Source organism: Ovis aries, chromosome 7 (genome assembly GCF_016772045.2).
Source record: "Ovis aries strain OAR_USU_Benz2616 breed Rambouillet chromosome 7, ARS-UI_Ramb_v3.0, whole genome shotgun sequence".
Taxonomy (NCBI): Eukaryota; Metazoa; Chordata; class Mammalia; order Artiodactyla; family Bovidae; genus Ovis; species Ovis aries.
The window spans coordinates 77002607-77027937 of record NC_056060.1 but is presented as its reverse complement, the minus strand read 5'-3'; the positions used below and the strand labels follow the sequence as shown (position 1 = coordinate 77027937).

The window sequence follows — 25331 nt, the reverse complement described above, 5'->3', positions numbered from 1 at the left end:
TATATAAATATTAAAGGACAACCTTGCCAAAAAGTTGTTTTAATTGATATAGAGGCATACACTATTAGTCTTTCTTTTATTTTGAAAAGAACAGTTTAAAATGTATTTATTTGTTTACTTTTGGCTGTGCTGGGTTTTCACTGCTGTACAGGCTTTCTCTGGTTGCAGAGAGCAGGGACTACTCTCTAGTTGTAGTGTGCAGGCTTCTCGTTGAGCTGGCTTCCACTGCTGGGGAGCACAGGCTCTAGGACACGTGGGCTTCAGCAGTTGCTTGCACATGGGCTCAACAGCTGTGGTTCCTGGGCTCCAGAGCGTTTTGGCGCACAGGCTTAAGTCTCCATGGCATGTGAAATCTTCCTGGATTGGATTCAAACCCACGTCTCCTGCACTGGCAGGCAGATTCTTTACCACTGAGCCACCAGGAAAGCCCTCACTATCAATCTTAAACTCTACCACTCTTACAAAATCTCTCCCTTCAGGTAAAAAACTATTCAGTGTTTCTCAAATACTCCTTTTGTTAGTTCCACTTCATTCATAACTGTTACCTTTGGACATTTAACAAAAGAACAATCTTTCTTCTTCTGAGATATTGTACCTGCTAGCTTGCTAGGCAGCGTATACTGTATAAATGGAATTGTTAGATTAAATACTTCCCTGATGGTTTCTTTCCTGAAATCCCGAAGGACTCCCTTATTTGCAGAGATAATGGCTAATTTGGAAATTGATTTACCAGTATCTTTGTGCTTAAGTAGATCCTAAATTGAAGATCTAGAGGAGATCCCAGGCTTTTTCATTCTGTGAGCAAAAATTCAATGAAAATAGGGAGGATTACTGGGGCTGAAGCTATTAATGTGCAAATTAAATCACTGAAACCTATACCCTAAACTGTAAAATACTCTCTTGAACCAGAAGCTAAAGAGGCGCTAAAACTAAGAGGTAAAAGCAAACAGAGAAAAGATTCAACATATGTTGTACTAGTTTTTAAAAAATTTATTTATTTTAATTGGAGGATAATTGCTTTACAGTGTTTCCGTTAACACTTCTATCCTCCCAATCAAAAGGCTGAACAGGTGGGGATACGGATTTGTTCAGCAAATAGGGCCATAATAGAGTAATCACTTCCCACTTCCATGTAGTACTAATCCCCAAACCTATTTTATCTTCAGTGCCTCCTGAGGCTTCATATTCAACAGCGATTTATTTTCTGCTTTCTTTAATGACCTTTTAGGTCAAAATAGTCAATATTTGTTTGCCTTCTTCTAAGAAAACACACAATATATTTTGACAGTTACATTGCAAAGATTTACTGAAACACTCTTATTTTTCACAAGTCCTCAATCAGGACCTTCAAGATTTTGTATTTCCTTGTGATTCTATTCTTATTCAACATGGGGACAACTTTTTGTTGTGTTCTAAAGACAGAGTGAGCTCTAAAATTCCTTCTACCCACTTACTTTTCAACTCACAAAGAGGACAGAATTTCCAAAGAGAAGTTACAATTCTGTCTAAATTCATTACCCAGAACAGGATTTATCTCAAGGAACTAAATCTCTTAAAAATTTTCCCATGTCAGTAACAAAGAGATAATTAAAAGAATTTGTGAGTTTCACTGACTATCGCTGGCAATGGGTTCCAAGCTTTCCTGTGATTGCCATGCCAATTTAAGACTTAACCAAGTACTTGAAAAGTGAACCTCTTCCCTGGGCCCTAAACATCAACAGGCCTTTTGTGAGTTAAGATTAGCTCCTCACTTACTTCCTACCTAATGAATAACACTTCATCCTTAGACTGATCCTTTGCCAGAGGCAAATCTTCCCAGATGGCAGAACTCTGTGAGCACACCAGAAGTTTCAGTTAGCTACAGATAAGAAGGTTAATATATTCATTGGCAATAGACATGCTTTTGGGTTATTCTATGATTCTGAAATGCTTTGGAAACAGGGAACTATTCTTGACCTCAGCAGGAATCTCAATTAAGAATGGTTAGCAATTTATAGAATCTTTAAGTGCTCTAATGCTTCCTGAGGAAGTGGCTATTATAAAAGTAGGGGCTCAAACAAAGGAGATACTATGGAGGCTAGAGAAAATGTCTTGACTAATCATCATGCCAGAAAGACAGCCCTCACTGAAATTATAGCCCTTATAATACCCCAAGGGACTAACTCTTTAACAGCAAATTGAGTTCAAAGCCTCTATTACAAATGCCAGCGATCAGCTCCAGAGTCACAAAAAAAAGGTACTAGGAGAAAGCTGTGTGTAAATTGCATTATTAGCTATTTAGTAGCTCTGAAGGACCTCAAATGGAATCTTGTAAAAATTTTATAGGAATACCCACCAGTGAAAGAAGAAACTTGCCACTGTATATAATTAACATCAATGGGAAAGCTTTACTCTATCTCATCTGTCACCAATATAATCCTGGTAAGAAAAGCAGTACATGGGTAAGAGCCCAAACCTCAGGGCATGCTTAAACATCTTCAAATGGGTTTCATAAAGCTATTGTCTGGGTTTTGAATATGATGTAGTCATTGTTCACTTATAATTGGGATGGTTTGAAGCCTTTCCTTTATAGAGAGCTACAACTCTCAGTTCAATTCAGTTCAGTTGCTCAGTCGTGTCCAACTCTTTGCAACCCCATGAATCGCAGCACGCCAGGCCTCCCTGTCCATCACCAACTCCCAGAGTTCACTTAGACTCATGTCCATTGAGTCAGTGATGCCATCTAGCCACCTCATCCTCTGTCATCCCCTTCTCCTCCTGCCCCCAATCCTTCCCAGCATCAGAGTCTTTTCCAATGAGTCAACTCTTCGCATGAGGTGGCCAAAGTACTGGAGTTTCAGCTTCAGCATCATTCCCTCCAAGGAAATCCCAGGGCTGATCTCCTTCAGGATGGACTGGTTGGATCTCCTTGCAGTCCAAGGGACTCTCAAGAGTCTTCTCCAACACCACAGTTCAAAAGCATCAATTCTTCGGTGCTCAGCTTTCTTCACAGTCCAACTCTCACATCCATACATGACCACAGGAAAAACCATAGCCTTGACTAGATGGACTTTTGTTGGCAAAGTAATGTCTCTGCTTTTCAATATCCTGTCTAGGTTGGTCATAACTTTTCTTGCAAGGAGTAAGCGTCTTTTAATTTCATGGCTGCAATCACCGTCTGCAGTGATTTTGGAGCTCCAAAAAATAAAGTCTGACACTGTTTCCACTGTTTCCCCATCTATTTCCCATGAAGTGATGGGACCAGATGCCATGATCTTTGTTTTCTGAATGTTAAGCTTTAAGCCAACTTTTTCACTCTCCTCTTTCACTTTCTTCAAGAGGCTTTTTAGTTCCTCTTCACTTTCTGCCATAAGGGTGGTGTCATCTGCATATCTGAGGTTATTGATATTTCTCCCGACAATCTTGATTGCAGCTTGTGCCATTCAGGTATGACCTAAATCAAATCCCGTATGATTATACAGTGGAAGTGAGAAAGAGATTTAAGGGAGTAGATCTGATACATAGAGTGCCTGATGAACTATGGACGGAGGTTCATGACATTGTTCAGGAGACAGGGATCAAGGCCATCCCCATGGAAAAGAATTGCAAACAAGCAAAGTGGCTGTCTGGGGAGGCCTTACAAATAGCTGTGAAAAGAAGAGAAGGGAAAAGCAAAGGAGAAAAGGAAAGATATACCCATCTGAATGCAGAGTTCCAAAGAATAGCAAGAAAGATAAGAAAGCCTTTCTCAGTGATCAATGCAAAGAAATAGAGGAAAACAACAGAATGGGAAAGACTAGAGATCACTTCAAGAAAATTAGAGACACCAAGGGAACATTTCATGCAAAGATGGGGTCAACGAAGGTCAGAAATGGTATGGACCTAACAGAAGCAGAAGATATTAAGAAGAGGTGGCAAGAATACACAGAAGAACTATACAAAAAAGATCTTCACGATCAAGATAATCACGATGGTGTGATCACTCACCTAGAGCCAGACATCCTGGAATGTGAACTCAAGTGGGCCTTAGAAAGCATCACTATGAACAAAGCTAGTGGAGGTGATGGAATTCCAGTTGAGCTATTTCAAATCCTGAAAGATGATGCTGTGAAAGTGCTGCACTCAATATGCCAGCAAATTTGGAAAACTTAGCATTGGCCACAGGACTGGAAAAGGTCCGTTTTCATTCCAATCCCAAAGAAAGGCAATGCCAAAGAATGCTCAAACTACCACACAATTGCACTCATCTCACACGCTAGTAAAGTAATGCTCAAAATTCTCCAAGCCAGGCTTCAGCAATACATGAACCAAGAAAAGGCAGAGGAACCAGAGATCAAATTGTCAACATCTGCTGGATCATGGAAAAAGCAAGAGAGTTCCAGAAAAACATCTATTTCTGCTTTATTGACTATGCCAAAGCCTTGACTGTGTGGATCACAATAAACTGTGGAAAATTCTGAAAGAGATGGGGATACCAGACCAACTGACCTGCCTCGAGAAACCCATATGCAGGTCAGGAAGCAACAGTTCGAACTGGACATGGAACAACAGACTGGTTCCAAATAGGAAAAGGAGTATGTCAAGGCTGTATATTGTCACCCTGCTTATTTAACAACTCTAGTAATAGCAAAGTTTTCTTGATTTCATGTTCCCAATCTAGACAATTCTGAGCTTTCTCTCTAGTGATGGAGGCATCCATTTTACTAGGCCTATTACTAAAGACTTTTGGAAAGTCCTGCCACTTACTAAGATACTTTACTGTCAACTTTACCCTCAATCTTCAGGAAAGGTAAGAGAGAACAAACATAGATCTAAATATCAGATCAGCTAACCTCAGAGATTCCTGAACTTCTATGGCCTAAGGTATTGTCTTTAATAATAATGAGATAAAATCTTTCTGTGGTTCCATCAACTCTCCCACATACACCGAGGAATATCATCTTTCATTCCAAATTCCACATTAGTGCAATCAGACATGGCTAAGTATTACAAGGAATTATTCATGCCATACATGAAGTTGTATAAGTAGGTAAAAGTACCCTTTTCTCAATACCCTTTTAAATAACCGTTGCATGACCTGAAGCCCAGATAAGTGGCCTTTTGGAAAAGACATCAGAGAAAAACAACTCTCAGTTCAGTTCAGTCGCTCAGTCGTGTCCAACTCTTTGCGCCCCCATGAATTACAGCACGCCAGGCCTCCCTGTCCATCACCAACTCCCGGAGTTCACTCAAACTCATGTCCATCGAGTCGGTGATGCTATCCAGCCATCTCATCCTCTGTCATCCCCTTTTCTTCCTGCCCCCAATCCCTCCCAGCACCAGTCTTTTCCAATGAGTCAACTCTTCGCATGAGGTGGCCAAAGTACTGGAGTTTCAGCTTTAGCATCATTCCTTCCAAAGAACACCCAGGGCTGATCTCCTTCAGAATGGACTGGTTGGATCTCCTTGCAGTCCAAGGGACTCTCAGGAGTCTTCTCCAACACCACAGTTCAAAAGCATCCATTCTTCGGCGCTCAGCTTTCTTCACAGTGCAACTCTCACATCCATTCATGACCACTGGGAAAACCATAACCTTGATTAGACGGACCTTTGTTGGCAAAGCAATGTGTCTTTTGAATATACTATCTAGGTTGGTTATACTTTCCTTCCAAGGAGTAAGTGTCTTTTAATTTTATGGCTGCAGTCACCATCTGCAGTGATTTTGGGTCCCAAAAAAATAAAGTCTGACACTGTTTCCACTGTATCCCCGTCTATTTCCCAGGAAGTGATGGGACCAGATGCCATGATCTTCCCCCACGTCCAAGGTAAGAGAAACCCAAGTAAGATGGTTGGTGTTGCAAGAGGGCATCAGAGTGCAGACATACTGAAACCATAATCACAGAAAACTAGTCAATCTAATCGCATTAGGACCACAGCCTGGTCTAGCTCAATGAAACTAAGCTATGCCCTGTGGGGCCACCCAAGACGAGCAGGTCATGGTAGAGAGGTCTGACAGAATGTGGTCCACTGGAGAAGGGAATGGCAAACCACTTCAGTATTCTTGCCTTGAGAACCCCATGAACAGTATGACAAGGCAAAACAACTCTAGAACCCTACTAAAGCTTATCAAGTGCTGTCAGTAAGGAGCACAGTAATACAACTCTAAAAGTTTGATCTTTGGATTCATGGCTTCCAAGGAGACATAATCTAATCTGAACTTGTGGATTTTTAAGCTGATGAGTTTTTAGAAGTCCTTTACAGACAATTCTCTGAAAGAGACATGTTCCATTCAAGACCATTGACCACATGTTTGTAGGGAGGTTGTACCCAAGATTCATAGAAGAAGGCAGTAGATTTCTACATTTTCATCTGCATTCTATTATTTATTTTTATTATTTTCCTCCTTTTCTCTCCATGGTTTAATGCTCCTTTTAACTATGTTATCTATATTGCCGTATTCTTAATAATGTACTTCATTTGCATCTTCAATCATTCATACTTGGCTGTTATGCACCTGTGAACTAGCTAATGCATACAACCAAACTGGTTTTGCACTTTATTTTTTTTGGTAGCCACCCAGATTCCTTTGATTCCACCTCCTGATAATGAATCTTGGTTTCCTATGGCACTATACTCAACTATTAGGTGATTTTTCTGATGACAAACTATATATCCGGTCAAAGAGATGGAAATCTAAAACATTCTCTTAGGTCATACCTAGAAGACAAGGTTCTTGACATCACCAAAATAATTCTCTTAAGATTTTTGGGTGGGAATTAGTTTTTGTAACCAAACACTAATAGAAATATAACTTGTAAGAGAACTAAGAAACAAGAATGTATTATTTGGAAGCTGTCATACTTTTATATACCTTACAAGTTAAAATATTATTGATATTTCTCCTTTATTTAAGATCTTCTAAACGGTCTCAATACTTAAAATTTTTTATTATATGGTGCAGAATTATTTTTGATGACTGGCTCCAAATGTTATAACATATTTGATAAGCACATACCGGTATTTTAGGGCTTCTCTGTGGTTCAGACAGTAAAGAATCTGCCTGCAATGCAGCAGACCTGGGTTTAATCCCTGTTGGAATGATCCCCTGAAGGAGGGAATGGCTACCCACTCCAGTATTCTTGATTGAAGAATTCCATGGACAGAAGAGCCTGGCAAGCTATAGTCCATGGGGTTGCAAAGAGTTGGACATGACTGAGTGACTGACGCTTTCACTTTTACTTTAGGGGTATTTTGGCCCCAAATAGGTCACTGTGTATTCTCCAAAGACCAGTATTCTATTTGTGGTACAAAAGCCTGCTAGCTACTACTTGCAGACTGGATATGATCTTTGTAAACTGATGCTGCCATTCAGTAGAGTCCCCAAGATTGTCCAGGATCCATTTTAAGCCATTGTTTTCTTTTTGAAGGAAGAAAAATATTGTCAGATAATTTAATTTTTATAAAAGTAGGAAAATTGGACCTCGATTTAAGAATAGAAATCTTGATCACTCCAGGGAAATTCTGGCTTTCTTTCTTCCTTTCTCAAGCCTCTTTACTTCAAATTTTACAAGAGGCCCAGAAAATAAGGAGTGTGCTACATGCTCTGATTCAGAGATGAGCAGGTGAGCAAGATAATGCTTTTTCATACTGTTCTTGAGGTCTGTATGGTTAAAGCTTTGGTTTTTCCAGTAGTCAGGTATGGATGTGAGAGTTGGACCATAAAGAAGGCTGAGCACTGAAGAACTGATGTTTTCAAACTGTGGTACTGGAGAAGACTCTTGACAGTACCTTGGACAGCAAGGAGATCAAACCAGTCAGTCCTAAAGGAAATCAACCCTGAATTCATTGGAAAGACTGGTGCTGAAGCTGAAGCTCCAACACTTTGTCCACCTGATGCAAAGAGCTGACTCACTGGAAAAGACCCTGATGCTGGGAAAAACTGAGGGGAGGAGGAGAGTTCAGTTCAGTTCAGTTGCTCAGTCGTGTCTGACTCTTTGCAACCCCATGAATCGCAGCAGAAGAAGGGGGAGACAAAAGAAGAGATGGTTGGAAGGTATCACCGACTCAATGGACACGAGCTTGGGCAAACTCTGGGAGATAGTAAAGGACAGGGAAGCTTAGTGTGCTGCAGTCCATGGGGTTGCAAAGAGTCAGACACACTTAGCAACTGAACAATAACAAATCTATGAACAAAGGAGAGCCACCTGTTTTATTTGTGTCTTCAAATTCATTCATTCATGTCTTGTAGTTTTCAGTGAAGCGATCTTTCACTTCCTTGGTCACACTTATTCCTAAGTATTTTATTGTTTTTGAAGCGATTTTCTTTATTCTTCAGATAACTGATTGTTAGAGCATAGAGATACTACTGAATTTTTTACGTCAATTTTGTATTCTGTAACTTACTGAATTTGTTGATAAATTCTCTTTTTTTGGTAGAGTCTTTAGGATTGTCTTCATATAAAATCATGTCTTCTGCATATACAGACTATTTTATTTCTTCCTTTACAATTCTGATGCTTTTTCTCTTTCTTGCCTAACTGCTCTAAGACTTCTAGTAATAGGTTAGGTAGGAATAATGAGAGTAAGCACCACTGTCTTGCTCCTGACCTTAGTGGAAAAGCTTCTAATTTTTCACCACTGCATTTAATGTTAGCTGTGAGCTTATCATATATGGCCTTTATTATTCCTTCTACTGGAGAAGGAAATGGCAACCCACTCCACTATTTTTGCCTGGAAAATCCCACGGACTAGGAGCTGGCAGGCTATAGCCTATGGGTTCACAAAGAGTCAGATATGACTGAGCCACCTTCACTCACTCAGTCTTTCCATATTTATGTTGAGTTTTTATCATGAACAAATGTTGAGTTCTGTCAAATGCTTTTTCTGTGTCTACTGAGATGATCATATGATTTTTTCTTTGACTTTATTAATGATAATTAATGCATCACATTTATTATTTGCATATATTGAGTTGTCATTGCATCCCAGGGATAGATCTTACTTGATCATAGTGAATGATCTTTATAATGTACTGTTAAATTTAGTTTGCTAGTATTTTATTGAGATTTTTGAATCTGCATTCATCAGGGATCTTGACCTGCACTTTTCTTTTCTTGCAGGATCTTTTTCTAGCTTTGTTATCAGGGTAATGCTGGCCTTAAGAAATGAGTTTGGAAATGTTCCTTCCTCCTCAATTTTTGGGAGGAGTTTGAGAAAGACTGGTGTTAATTCTTCTTTAAATGATTGGTAAAATTAAGCAGTGAAGCAGTTTCTCCTTGGCTTGGGAAGATCCCCTGGAGAAGGGAATGGCTACCCACTCCAGTATTCTGGCCTGGAGAATTCCATGGACTGTATAGTCAATGCAATCGCAAAGAGTCAGACATGACTGAGAAACTTTCACACAAGTAAGTACTGAGATTAAGAAGGTCAGAGATAGAATAGCTCATGGTGATGAAAACGTCCTGAGTGTGGTTATGGGCATGAGTTACTAAAGCAGTATTGAGAAGAAAGACCTTGAACTTGTAGAACTCAGAGAACTAAGAGGCTACAATGTAGGATGGGCTCTCTGCATGCACCTACATGACTATTTCATCCTAAGAAAAGATGAGCAGAAAAACATGGACCATCATAATGTCCATCTGATTAATAGCCAACAAGTCAGTAAGGGTATAACTGAAATGAAAGCAGTTCTAACAGTACAAAGATCCATGACACAGGTGAAAAAAATTTCAAAGAAATCTGTTCTCAATACAAAATTAGTTTTGTTCTGAATCATCACAATCACTGTCAATGATCCACAATCATCTCAGGATCAACAATGAATGGAAATTATACAGTAACCATGAAAAATGTCACTTTAAAATGTTATTTATTGCTATTGTTTTATTTTAGTAACTATTCAGTCATCACTTCCCTGACTCTTAGTTTTCTCAATCTTAGGTCCTATAATTGAAAAGCCTCCCTCAGATTCACATGTCTGTCAGACATTATGAAAACTCACAAAAGTATACAAGTTAAACAAATCTGTTCGCATTTATTTTTATATAACTCTAACATGAAGTCTCTGGGCAAAGAACTGCCAGTGTGTTTGCCTAATAGCTCAAGGTTTTCAAGCTTAGGTAGCAGATTTCACAACACAGAAGTCAGAAAATTTTATGTTAAAGTAAATAAAATAAAACAAAATTTTACCTATTTGAAGTTTTCCATTGACTTTTTTTTGATTGTTAAATAATACAGACATTCTGCTGGAAACAGAAACCATTCCATTTACTAAAACTCCCAGTGGTATAAGTAAGGACCAATTTCAGTATAGCCCTCTTGTACTTCTTTTCTTGACAATAATCAGGAAGAAGACAGAGTGATATCATTAAGTGACAGAGAACAATATCTAAAAAATTAGCATTTACACAGCACTTTTCTCATAGAATCCCAAAGCTTTCAAAGTATAACCGTTGATATCAAATCATTTCAAGGATACAGGTAAGGAAAAGCTATTTATATTTCCTTCTTATAAGACAGGAAAATGAATAATACACAAAGTCAAATGACTTCCATGCAAATGTTACTGGTGACAAAACAGAAAAATAAAATTGTGGTTTCTTCCTCCTTGGTTTAGGGCACTATGTTCTAAAACATGCTGCCTGTGAAGATAAGCTCTTTTAGAAATTCATACTTACAAAATGATTATGATGTGTCCTCTTAGGAATCTTTTTTCTTTTTTAGTTAGATTCATTAAGTGGATTTATATTATTTTAGTCTGTTCTCAAATGACTTTTTGGCAGTGCTGCAATTAAAGATGGCTGTCATGTCTGAATCACAGAGGAGCTCATTTCTGTCCTAACCAGTAGTGCTATCGAAGTTCTGATGTCAGCTTGCAAAAACAACTGGTATAAGGGAAATATTCATTAATGTATTGCTAATGATATTTTTGGAAGGCAAAGCTCTACAATTCATATTCTTGATATTAACTTTCCCCATTGTTTTACTTCATTCTTTCACTAAAATGTCATTTTTAGCTTTCTTTCCGGCTGAACCACAAGTTCTATCCAGTAGTCCATCTGAAATAATGATATACTCACTGGCTCTGAGAATGTTCTCCTTGCTGCTGCACCTGGACTGGACCTGCAGAGAGAGCATAAACTCAGTAATTTAGGGCTCATGACAAAGACAGACAGATATGTATGCATATTTAATGGGCAAACTCCTGAGGTCTAGGAGCAAAGGCTTTATGTATCGCACATATCATAACATGTCAATAAAAATGTTAGTTTATTCCATATATTTTTAACATCCTTTTCTTACTTAAAGAAAGGACTGATTTCTAGAAAAAAAATGGGGGCACAATACTGTAAATGGGACAAGGGTAAAACTAAAGGCATTTAAAAATTGATGTGTATTTGAAATTAGTATATGGGGAAAAATTTCAATTACCACATATTCAATTGTGAATTCAGACCCTTAATATTAAAGGCATTGTGCATATCTCTTGACTAATAATGCAATTCAAGTAATAAAGTTGTAATCAAAGAGTCCTTGATAGTCATTTTTAGTTACATATGTTAATGAGGGGAAAAGAGAAATTATGAAGTTAAAGTCATTTATTTGCCAGTTCTTAAAGTGTGTAGATACATCAATCAGAATCTAATGCTGATTCAAATATTTCAAAGTGGAAACATTCTTTTAAATGTTGCAAAACTAATGAATTCAAGAGCCATGTTGGATGACACTGACACTTGTTAATTTCAGAGGAAGCTGTTTAAACACCTCTTCTTCCCACTCCACAGCAGCTTGCCCCAAATGGTATACACAACAAATTAACTTCTATTGCTTAACACAGTCTACTATTGTAATGAAACAAATTATGAAAGGAATGTTGCAACTTAGGGTGGGTTATGGTTGTCCTTCCCTGAAAAAAACAAGTGTTAATGTTTAAAGAAAGAACAACAATAATTAAAAAATCACAAACATACACAAGAAAAACACACACACACATACCAAAAAAAAAAAAAAAAAAAAAGGAAAGGAAAAAAAGGGGAAAAATAATTCCAGATGTTAAAGTTATTCTCTTTTGGCCCAGATTGTTTACTTACTTTTAAACACACTAGAATGAAGAAACTACTCTGGAAGATAATATTCTTAAATGCTTTACTTACAGTTTTATTGAATAACAATTCTGGACCAAATGGGAAAGATACTAATGACTACTTAAAATAATACAGGAAGGAAGACACGAGAGCAAGGAAAAGAAAAAGAAGAGAGAGAGGCTCAAGCGGGGGTAAATCTAGAAGATAGAAAAGAAAGTATTGCCTTATAGAAAGGGACAATATATAAATGCAGAATATTCTGCTATTTCTTATTGAAAATTTATACCAAGAGAGTAAGAATGACTAATGAACTTGCTTCTAAATAAAAAGCAAGTAGGCATACCATGGAATGAAAATAAGTGTTAACTATATCACTACAGCCTTAAAGGAGAAAAGAAACAAATACTAATAGACAAATAATAGACAAGCTTAATAAAGAGATAAACTACATTTTAAAAAGCGATTCAAAGAACACAAGAGATACTTAAAAGAGTGAGAGAAAAATCTGGGATAGAGAAGGAAAAGAAAGGGGAAAATGTTAAAAGACAAAAACAGAGTTCAAGGAAGTCAAATGGAAGTCAAGAAGGTCTTCAACAAGATGTAGAAACGGAAGGAGCCCAAACCCATAGCGCAAAGCAATGTTTGCGAATGGAAAGCAGCTCCTTTGATCAGTAATAGTTACTCTTAAGTCGTAGCCTCTATTCCTCCAGAGTTCATCTTTAAGCCCTTCCAATCTAGAGTGGAGCTAGTGTATGGATAGAAACAAGAGATTTACAATGAACAGAGCAGTTCAGATGAGTAGTTCAAATTGTCTCATCAAATGTTTCAACAGATTATATACTGTGTAAATGGAAATGGAGGTGAAGTACTAGCTGGTTTTACCAAAAAAGCAAACCAAACCAAAACCACAATTAAAACAAAACAAAACAACAACAACAAAAACCCTCTCCCTTCCTTAGGTGGCTTAAAAAACAAAAAATTCATTCATAACATGAATTTAATAAAGAAACTCAAGTCTTGCTTTGTGGCACATAAGTTTAGAATGATACATTTCAAACAGTTTTGGAAAGAGAAATGTGGATGATGAAACAAATTCAAATTTTTAAATCTGTGAATCTAGCTTCAAAAATTGCCAACATCAGTATAACCAATGTTTTCTCATTTACGTTACATTGGCTATTCGACTCAAATTTGAGGGAAATCACTTTCAAAAATCAGGGATAAAATGAACTTCTTTACCTTAGTGATTCTGACTATACATTAAAAAATTGAGGAAATTAAATTAAAACATTTTAATACTTATGCATGCAGTAAATGCCCCTTATTTTTGTACCGTGAAACTGGCTGTCTTTTTAATATTGACTTAGTTTTATAAAATCCCAATATGAAGATTTTGCTTAGGTCACAATGTAATGGGGTTTACTTTAAAGGATAAATAAAGTTGAAAAACAACTGTTGTTTTTGTTCTCACAATGTTAAGTCACTTTAGTCGTGTCCGACTCTTTGCAACCCTATGGACTAGAGCTTGCTAGGCTCCTCTGTCCATGGGATTTTCCAGGCAAGAATACCAGAGTGGGTTGCCATTTCCATATTGTAAGAACAATATGGACTATAAAGAAGGCAATACAGGTCTGTCTTGAGTTCTATGGTTTTCTGTTATTGCTTTCCTTTATCTTACCCAATTTGTCAAGGATTAAAAATGAAAGGTATGGCCTTAGATGATCTACTACTTTATTCTACTGGATTTCATTATTTTACTAAAATTAACATTTTTGGTATTGACAATTCCCCTTTTAATTGAAATAAAAACTAAAATTATGTGTAAAAACAGTATAATATATTCAAATTAATGAAGGAAATAAAAAACACAAGAGACTTACTGAAAATTTAGGCAATTAATTTACTAATCAAGACTGCTTTCAGACATCAAATAATTCATTTAATTCACTTCAACATGTGTTTACATATATAATATAATTTTTGCTGAAGGTCACATTGTCCATTAAGAAATCTTAAGCCATGGAACAGAAAACAAAAGGGGGGAGAGCATGTAATAAATGGCAAGGAAAAAAAGTGAAAATGCTTTAAACAAAGCTGAGGAAACTTTCACAAACAACAAAAATCTTTAGATACAGTTAGAGAAGTGACTTACCTTATGCTTAGGTCATAACAAGAATAGCACAGTGTTTAAAGTCAGCTCTTCATTATGGGAGGTACAATTGAAAGCCATAGGTTATAATAACATGAATTGCTACACAGAAATGAAGACTTGTTCAGCCCAACATGAAAAGCTAACTCTTATGGGAGAACATTTCAACTTATGTTTAATGCAACATGAAGAACATTTGAGGGTGTAAACATCAAAACACATGAATCTCACAACAATAAGTGAGAGACAGCCCAATCTCTCAGGAACACAGAAGATTTAATCTGTGACACATAAGGGAAGGCACATCACTCTAACATTTAAAGATGCATGCATATATATAAGCATCTACTGACAGCCCCCACCCCCAACCCCCATCCCACTTGTACACACACAGGCCCACTAAGATACAGGGAAAGAATGTAGTGCCAAGCTGTTATGAAGAAGCAGGACACACGGAAGCACAGCAGTGGTCAAGTGATTTGAGAGGTTTTCTTCCCTTAAACCATCCCATCACCATGCTTATTTTAAAGAAGCCAGGAAAAGACCCCCTTCAATGCTGCAGTAGCTACGAGCCCCCAGCTTGAAGCTAGTGTGTGGAATTTTGATCACCGTTCCCTGCGATGTCAGGGGCTCTCCAGTGGAAGCCAGTTGTGTAATACCAGTTAGTGGGGTACAAATGTGTGAATAACAAACACCCTTTCCCTTCTGCATTTCACAGAAGTGAGGGAGGAGAGAAACAAAACCCATGTTAAGAATAGGTTCATAACAATATAAAGATGTATAAATATTAAAATAAGACTACATTTGATTGCAGGTTTATCAACTCAGGTTTCATAAAACTGACTCTCTTTTGCTGCTCACCAGGTTAATTTGCATTCTTTTTTCTTGAAAAGACTTGGAATAAATCTACACAATATGGCTCATATTTAAAGATTCTGAGCAGTTGGGTCAGGTGGGGTCAAAGCCAAGAATAAAACAAATCATCTTCTATGCTGAACATTAAGAAAGCCCTCTTTATTTTTAGCATGATTTTACTGGCTGGCAGTTACATTTTAAATTAAAAAATTAAGCTTCTGTATTTAATTTGGCTTTATTTACATTTAATTTTGCTGTATATATGCTTACTTATACAATCTGAGAAATCCTATGTCAATGGTTTGCTTTAAATTTTAATATTTAAATTTTAAAAAGCAAATAATAAAGAAGACTACCTATTTAAAAAGTGTAAGACTCCTATGTACTTTTCTCTACCGTCACTAAGACATTTTTTTTTTTTTTTTTAACAATGAGCTGTTCCTGTCAATAATATGGTTGTATGGGCTTATTACAAAAAATTTCACCTTTGGTTTTCTATTATTGATGATAGTAGTTAATTTGACCTGCTTTATTTTCTGTCTGAGACGTGTTTTAATACATGTGTGGTATACAATTTAGTTATCAGATTTTTATTTTTTAAAGATCATTTACTTATATTACCATTTTCTCTTCCTCATCCTTTTCTTAGCAGTCCAAAATATCTTGACCTTTCCTTTAGCACGTCTTTATTATTTTAGGCTCTGGGCCCTCTCTCCTTTAATCTTACTTTCTTCACTGGAGAAATAAAGGTTGTTATGGGACTCAAAGGAGATAGTATCTGTATCAGTGATTTTAAACTATAAAGGTGGAAACAAGTACCAGTGGTTGTTATGATCAGTGGAGCCACTGACAACTGTGAAATAATTCTGAATTATATACCCTCCTCATTATAACTTCCCCATCAGCTCCACATGGAGGCAAACTCTTGTTTTTGATGGAAAGAAAAAAAGACCTCAGTGTACAGTTATATGTTTTTCTCAAAGGAATTGAGGAAAACTTTTTGGAAATGACATAGCCATATGGCCGTATGTATCCTGGTAGGAATGGACCCATGCAGTCTAAGACTGAGCAATGTCTGCACTAGCTCGTCTGGATGACTCCTTGCACTCGTGAGCCTTCAGTTCTTAGACAAGCTACTTCCTATGCTATCTGTCCTTTAAGATACAGTTTAAATTGTATCTGGGGCAAAAAATATTCCTCAGTTCCTCAACTAGAAACAATTTCTTTTTTCCTTGAACTCTGTAACAGCCTTACTGAGACAGAATTCAGCTATTATAAAATTCACTTAAGTACACATTTGATAGCTTTTAATAGATCTATCTGGCTGTATAATCATTACCATAATCTATTTTTAAGTTTACCTAAATTCTTAAAGCCTTTTAACTAAACTTCTATTTTAAGAGTTATCATAGTTACTTTCATTCCAATTACTGACGTAGGCCCCCAAATATACTGTGCATTTTTGAAGGGAAAAGGACCATGACTTTAATTCTCTTTATATTTCTTATTATATCAAATATAGTGTTTTATACAGAGTAAATATGTCAAGTCTGTTTATTTTGTAGTAATTATATATTTTTTCAATCCCAGCAGATTCAAATTAATTATTTACAGTGTAAGTGTGATCATAACTATTCCTATAGTATCGTAAAATGTTTATTTATTTGGACCCGCCAATATTAAGAGAGATAACATGAAAAAAAAATGTGGATTATAGCGAAGAAATAACCTACAGAATGACCGTAAGAATTAGGAAAACATTACTATTAATACTGCTTAAGGTTAATCAAATAGTGACATTTGGAGTCCAATAAGGGTTTTAGGTCAGGTTAAGGAGATTTCTTATTTCCTAAGAGAACAGGATGTTTTGTGTCTCATAGGTCAGCTCACTAGGATGATAAGAGATATTTGATGTATCATGGTCCTTTTGACTTTAATTTTTCTACCTTATTAAACTTATTTAAGAGTAATCAATCTCTGAAAGGACAAACTTCACTGAATATCATTTACTCATAAAAGTAAAACTTAAGAGGAGAGAGAAGAAGGACCTCAGATTACTTGCCTCTTTAGCCCACCATGAATGAAAGGAAAGAAAGGACTGATTTGAACATGAGGCCAACAACTCTACAATCTTAGACTTTTAAAATCTATTTCTTTCTCGTCTCACTTCCTTTTGCAAAAGTAGAGACTTGGTCTACAAAAGCTCTGTTCTGTAGTTCTATTCATTCATCACTTTATCTGGATAAGTTAGGGTATAAGTATTTGGCTCATCTGAGCCTCATGACCATTTATTTGGGTCTGTGTTTGTGATATCACAATAAATATGCAACTGAACTCAGAGTTTTGGTTTATTTAATGTCCTCTGGAGTCCGGCGGTATGGTTTCTGATACTTAGACATGACATTCAACATCATGAAATTTTAATTTCCTTATCCACAAAATGAGGAAAATTAAGTAGGATCATGTATGTAAAAGTAAAAACTACTGTAAAATGAAAAAGAGCAATACAAATCTAAGTCATTATTATTATCCTTATGTACATTTTAAGTCACCTATATTTTATACAGGTGGAATCTGAGACATAATGAGAATAAAGAATTTGCTTTAGATCATGCCACAAATCAGTGACAAATCATAAGACTATCATTGCCAATTTTTAGACGAAAGTGTCAAAAAAAGACTGAGGTTAAGTGTGAGGTTACCTCTGCAAGGATTAATTTAATATCATGTTGTATAATTTTAGTCAAGTTATCTCACTTCTATGGGACTTAGTTTCTTCACCTACAAAATGAAGATGTTTTCAGGGGTTTCACTGAGGTTGAGGCCCCTTGGGAGAACCTGTGAATAAAAGTGAGTATTCCATTCACTAGAATGCAGGAAAAAATTACAATTATTCACCAACCTAATTAAATTTTATTACTTTTGTTCATTATTAGGTGGCAAGCTATAGTAATATTAGCAGAATCTATTATTATAATCATCAAATTATTATGCATATTTAAAAATACTGTTTATGTCACCAAGATTTCAAATTACGGTAGTGTCTAATGACTTGATACTAGACTTTGTCATTTAATGCATTTTAAAAGGCAGTATTATTATGTAATTTGTATTAGATATTTTGTTCATGATTTCAATTTAGTTTTTTGTAATCCTATGTATTTTATTTTATGTATGTTTAAAGTATTTTTCTGAAACAAAGTCTGTAGGATTTGCCAGATTCCCAAAAGGGTCTATGGAAGCAAAAAGGTTAAAAAAAAAACCCTGAACTACAACAGATAACATCTAAGCTTCCTTTTATCTCTAGGATTTTGTAACTGTAAGAAACCTTAACCACCTCCACGTGCTGCCTTTTATCAAATTACATATAAAGGAAGTCCTCTTTTTAAGAAAATTAAATATTGGTCACTCAATTAAGCAATTGCCCCTTTAAAAGACCATCTCAGAAACAAAAAAGAAACATGGCTATTAAGAAGTTACAAAGACCTCAGACTTAAAAAACAATTTCTGCTTTACTTATTATTTTCCCGTTGGTTTAGATAATTAAATGGAATAATCATTTAACATTCATCACATTTCAAACTCTAACGAAAAGTGAACTCATATACACACACACACACAAGTGTGAATATGTTTCATTAATTATCTTTTTAATTCAGCCATGTGCTGATCACAGGCAGAGAGCAACAAGGCTGTTATCTAACATATAACTTTGCAGGCATGTGGACAATATTTATAAGCAACATAATTTTACAAATCTTTTCCAGAGGACCAGTCTTAAATGTTTTCCCATGTCATTTAAATCACTACCGTCTCATTAAATTCCACTTAGCTTTCTGAAGTGCAAGGTAAACGTGTAGAATTTATCTTCTTTCAGTATTAACCTCTTCTAAAAGAAGTTGAACTGTGGCAGCTTACACAGCTGGTGAAGTGAATAATCACCATTTAAAATAAGAAGCCTTTATGCTGCTTTATAGGTAACATGGCAAGTTCCTTATTCTCAAAGAGAATAATACAATAGGAAGAACACGTAGAAGAATAGAACTGATCACACCATGACTCAACAGGCAATTAATCTGAACATCAATGGTGAATATTCTTAATGCATTTCCCATTTAAAGCTTTAATTCTAAATTGAGTCATTCTCAATGACCTCTAGAAAATTTGGAAATCCAAGCTTGGTCTTCCCTTGGTACCAAAAATATTTGTGCGTTTATGTTTGTTCTGAGGATTTTAATGTTGATCATGATAATTATGAGGAAAATACACTACCTAATTATAAACACACACATGCATACACACACACAGATATAATAAAACAAACCTAAATATTTTTGACTAGTAGAGATTTTGAATTATTCAAAATATTATTCATCTCAATCTTCAGATGAATAAATGATTATTTTACAGAATAATTTATCTTCATTCTAGAGATGAAAAAGCCAGGATTGTTACTGGCTTTAGATCATACAGTAGAGTAGTAATGGAACATAACCCTCTTGACTTCTAAATCCATTTCTCTAAACACTAGTAGAAAACCTTATGTTTCTAACCTACCAACAGCAATCACTGAATTTCTAATCAGGCCTGAATTTTCATTGACTTTCTGCTCTTGACTATTTCTGGTAGTAATGGAAACCATTTAGAATAGGCATGTGAATGTAGGAGTGAAGAAAAACTGATGTAAAGGCAGTGTGGGGAGTAGCACTCTGGAACCAAACTGGATTTGAATCTTTTGGCTCTATCATTATTAGTTGTTAAAACTGGACAGGTCATAATCTCTGTTTTCTTACATATAAAATGAGAATAATAGCAATAACTATCTCATAGGGTTGTTGTGAAGAAAATGAGATAATATGAAATAAGGTGTTTGCTTAGAAGAATATCTGGCCCAGCGTGAACAGTGTATAAGTATTAGCTATTATTATGTTTGTTGTTATTATTATCATTCTTTTGTTTGGATGATATTCTAGATCTGTAATAAAGAAAGCTGCCTAATTTCTTTTGTGATTTTGACAGCTCTCATAAATAAGATCAAGTAACATTAGTCAGGTAAGTATGTGAATAGAAATTTTAAAAGAACTAATAAATCTCATGAAATAAGGCCCTTGTACAAGATAGGTACAGTCAATAATATAAAAACCTGAATTATTGAGCACTTGTAATTATTACCATTTTCTAATACTTGACAGAAAACCGTGTTAGTTTTCATTAACCATGAATTTTGAAATGTTGAGTTTTTAACTAGATTCTCCTTGATCTTCTTAGAGTAGTACCAGAAATGCTGACCCAAAATGTGGCTCTTTGGCATAAAGATTATTTTCAGAAAGAGTAGACATAAAAGCAGCTCTGACATAGAGTAGAAGTTACCCTTTTGCAAGGGAAATTTCCATTTATAGAACAAATTTCCATTTATACCATAGTCTCAGTCTTCTGCACCTGAAGAGAAGGGTCACTCTAAATCACAAGGTCATCTTGTCAACGGAGAAGGCACCGATTTAATCTGTGTAACAAACCTTATACCTGTTCACTGAACTTTTCCTGGTAATCTATCTGTAACTGGCCTTCCTGTTCCCATCTTCCATTTGTCTTCAGTTGAGGATGATATTTAAACTGGTAGTTTAAGCTATCTTAGGGAGTTACTTATTTTTTCCTACGTAGCTCCCAAGTAAACATGATGTATACATGTTAACAAACTTTCATTTTCCTCTTGTTAATCAGAATCACAGGTATCTCAGCAAAAATATCAAATAGATACATGAAAAATTATAAAAATAAGAAAAATTATTTGCCTCCTCTAACATTCTTAAATGTCATGTCATATCACTTATTCATTAAAACAAAACAATTTACTATTTTTACTGAGTATAATACACCATGTAAGAGTATGGCTGCACTGTTTTCCTTTCTAAATCAAAGGCTGTTATATTGTAGTTGTTAAAAACAAAATCCAACTGAGAAAATTTGAGGATCTACTCGGCTTTATTCAACATTACATGAATTGAGCGGCATCCCAACTAGTAATTAGTAAGGAGCTCTGAGAAGCTGAATAAATAGAAGGATTTTGGAGACAGAAAGGAGGTAAGACAAGACAAAAATATTTTATGTTAAGCTACCTTCCTTGGTATATTCAACCCTGAATATTCATCAGAAGGACTGATGCTGAAGCTCCAATCTTTTAGCCACTGATGCAAAGAGCTGACTCATTAGAAAAGACCCTGCTGCTGAGAAAGATTTCGGGCAGGAGGTGAAGGGGACGACAGGGGATGAGAGAGGACAAAATGGTGGGATGGCATCACTGACTCAACGGACATGTTTGAGTGAGCTCTGGGAGATGGTGAAGGACAGGGAAGCCTGTCGTGCTGTAGTCCATGGGGTCGCAAAGAGTTGGACACGACTGAATGACTGAACAACAACCACCTTACTTGGGGGTGGTGGAAGAGGGTGGGGGAAGGCAGCTATCTATCAGGTGGATTGCCTCACCAGTGCTGCTAGACAGGAAATCCCAGACTGACTAGTTAGAGGTTACATTCCTGGGAGAGGCTGAAACTGCATGACCAGGTATTAATCCTCCATTTGCTGATGTAGGGCCTAGCACAAGTGACTCCATTTTGGGCCTGTTGTTTCTTTTTAAACACAGCGTCAGTTTAAAAAGCTGTGACTTTTATTTCTCTAAATGCTTAATTATTAACAGTATTCTTAAGGTTTATGGAAGATATATAAAAGTAAGTAAACATTTCTAAAACATATTAATAAGCAGCAATGATTTAGAAAATATTTAGGAATTTCCCCTGAGGCCTAGAAATAAGAGCTAAGTATTCTGACGCCTTATATTGCAGCCACATGTAGTGCATATTGGGCTTCCCTGGTGGCTCAGACAGTAAAGAATCTGCCTGCAATGCAGAAGACTCTCGTTGGATCTCTGGGTCAGGAAGATCCCCTGGAGAAGGGAAGGCCTACCAACTCTAGTATCAAGTCTCTCATTACCTAACCAAGTAAACAGTTAACATAGCTTGATACTATCGTTAGACTCTTGTGTGCAGTACATCAGTCCTTTCCATTTTCAAGTTTTGGATGTCATGATGATGATGATGATGAAAGTTGCTCAGTCGTGTCCGACTCTTCGCGACTGCATGGACTGTATAGTCCATGGAATTCTCCAGGCCAGAACACTGGAGTGGGTGGCCTTTGCCTGTTCCAGGGGATCTTCCCAACCCAGGGATCGAACCAGGTCTGCTGCATTGCAGGCGAATTCTTTACCAGCTGAGCCACAAGGGAAGCCCAAGAATACTGGAGCGGGTAGCCTATCCCTTCTCCAGCGGATCTTCCCGACCCAGGAATTGAACCGGGTCTCCTGCATTGCAGGCAGATTCTTTACCAACTGAGCTATGAGGGAAGCTTTGATGTCTAGGCTTAAGAAAAGGAAAGGCAGAAAATTCATTGCCATTAAAACTGAACTTTTAGCTTACAGAGAAGACATAACTATTAAAAGTTATTTTTTTTTTAAAGATAAACTCATGACTCTCATACAATTATAAAATGAACCTGTGTTAAAAATTTTATCTAAAGTGTATTAGTGAGAGAACCAAGAAGATGGTCTAATTTGTTCAAAAGAGAATAAAAAAATACACATATATGGAATATCAGGAATGTCGAAATGAATTTATACATTAATTGAGCAAAAATTAATTGCATCTCCAACCGGACTTAATATGTATTTCTATGGATTAAAATCATGTACATGACTATTCATATACTACAATTCAATACACAATAATTCAGATGTTAAAAGGAGATGATGACCCAGAAGGATCTAGAAAAGATAGCCAATAATCTTTTTCATTCATTTCAAAGTCTTTCACAATTTTACCTGATAAATTTTTGACCTGGGTAGGGTACACCTGTTAATTGAATTTATGTCTGTAAACCGAGTTCTAGTTTTGTTTTGTTTTTTTTTTTTTTTGAGTTTTTCTCCTAGTGTATAACCTTGGTTTCTAAGATAATATGAAATATCTACTGTAGTTACTTTTAAGTGGACTTCAGCTTTTGTGTTATTGTAAGTTTAAAATAAGTTTACCATATTGAAAAAATGGCATAAATTCATATGAAATTTTCATTCTTTTAAAAATGACTTAAAATATAGCTTCCAAATCACAGTACACATACATATGTGTAGTTTTCTTTTTCATCCAAGTCCAGTGAAAACTCAGTTTGAATATAAACCTTATCTTGTCAAGATTCAGGTCATGAGAAATTCTTAAGGAAAAGAGAACGACCTTAATATTTATTAAATCAAGCTGGTCAGTGTATGGATATTTGTCAGATATATTCTTTACTATGTACTTGATATATTTAATTAAAACATGAGAACTGTAAAAAAAGAAAAGAAGGAACTGATTTACCAAAGGGCATTGGTTTAACACTGACTATACTCACAAACCCTTTGGCTTAGATTTTTTACATTTAGAATTTGGGATCATCTGTATATCCTTTTGCCCTCTTTATTTTAAGAATGCAAATGCCAAGGTTTCATTCCAAGTATTTTCCATCTTTTTTTTTCCTTCACTAAATATATAGTGGACTGAGAATGCTATTAAATTATAACCACTAATGTTGACAGTTTCACCATTAGCCAGTTTACTCCCTCAGCTGCTCAGTTGTTACATGAGGAATATAACCAGGTCAAACTCCACAGAAACACATCCACAGAATTTTCCAACTCTTAGATCTCTTATACACTAGCTATTCTTAAAATTTTTCCACATAGGGAATTCTTCAGTAATAATTCTTCCTTCTATACATGCTTCTTTATTCTTTATTTACATTCTCTATAGAACTGCCTACTTTCTCCTCTTTTCTTAAATTCACCACCCATATTACTTCTTTCTGTTAAATGTTAATAGCAAACAACATGGGAGAGATCAAGGGTGATTTTTCCCCCCACGTTTCTTATCTATATTCTTTACTGAACATGTGAAAAACAAGACAAAAGTTGTTGAAATAGAAAGTGTCATTGAAAATGATAGACATTTGACTTTTTTAGAAATTCTAAAATTCAAACCTTTTAGTATAATATAGATTGACCATTATAGTATTTGTTCAATTCAGTCTCAGTCAACTGTTGATAGATTTATTTTGAACCATCAACACATCCTTCCTCAGTCCTTCCTCTGCATACATATCTGCAATAAGATACTCAGGATTAGTTCACAGTCTATAATCATAGAACAGTTGCTAAGCTGGTTTTATAAATTGCAACCCTGGATGCATTAGCATTACATTTTAACTCATCTAAGCTAAAAAAGGCACACATATACTTTAGTCTTTTCACAGGGTCACTGTATTTTAGACTTAGAAATTTTACAGGTAGAGATGCTACTTGTAAATTAGAGATATCTAATTCATTTATGCTAATTCATTCATTCAGATTACTTCTTTTATACTGCTGTGAACTAACAGGCCTAAAATTTAGGCACAATAATATGCTTGGGTCACTATATTAAACATAAGAGCAGCTATGTTCATCCCATTTTCTTCCTTTACAGTAAAATGAGATACACTTATTAATTCTAACAGCAATTATTAAGAGGGTGACATATAGGAAACTGTATGTATGTAGTAAGAAGGTGGGTGAATATAAATAAGGTAATAAATAATGGACTGGAGATTCTTATAGAATATTCCTCCCTTCAAACTTCTTATACCAACCTTTAAAATATCACTGTAGACCTTAAAAACACCAATATCATCCCTGTTCTGAAACTGTCTTTTAAAGTCAAAAGGTATAGCTTACAAAATTTTAAAGACTGTGTATGTAAGAAAATATTTTGAATTATATCATGACTAATATCAAGTAGCAAAATTTCCTTTTATGGGTGGGATATTTTTAACAAAGTGATTTCAAAAAAAAAACACCTTAAAGCAATGACATAATATGACTACATCTACCAGGATAAATGACTCAGTAAAGCAAAGCCCAAGTAGGTAACTATAGAGATAATATTTCAGACCAAAGCCTTGAAACAGAGGTCAGTTACATCTGAAAGATAGATAATTAAAAGAATAGAGATACAGGTGGACTGAAAGAGTGGCCCCTATATGAACACTTTAGAAATGCTACTATCACTGACCTGTAGTAGTGAGAATGGCTACAGAGATCCTTGCTATATGAGATCCTTGCTATATGGCGGCATTTAAGGTTGAACAAGTAAGCCAGTATTATTTTGACTCGTCTTTCGAATTCTTGAACTGTGCTACATGGCTCTAAAACAGATGAAGTGGAGAGA

At 35.9% G+C, this 25331-nt stretch overlaps 1 protein-coding gene across 19 annotated transcripts in view; it reads right to left on the bottom strand.

Moving 5' to 3' along the window:
* Nucleotides 1-25331, bottom strand: part of GPHN (gephyrin) — a 563152-nt gene that overhangs the window by 141207 nt on the left and 396614 nt on the right. For all 19 annotated transcript variants that reach the window (XM_060418186.1, XM_060418187.1, XM_060418188.1 and 16 more), the window contains one exon: nucleotides 11037-11079. In XM_060418186.1, coding sequence (XP_060274169.1) covers nucleotides 11037-11079 — 43 coding nt within the window. The remainder of the gene's footprint in view (nucleotides 1-11036; nucleotides 11080-25331) is intronic.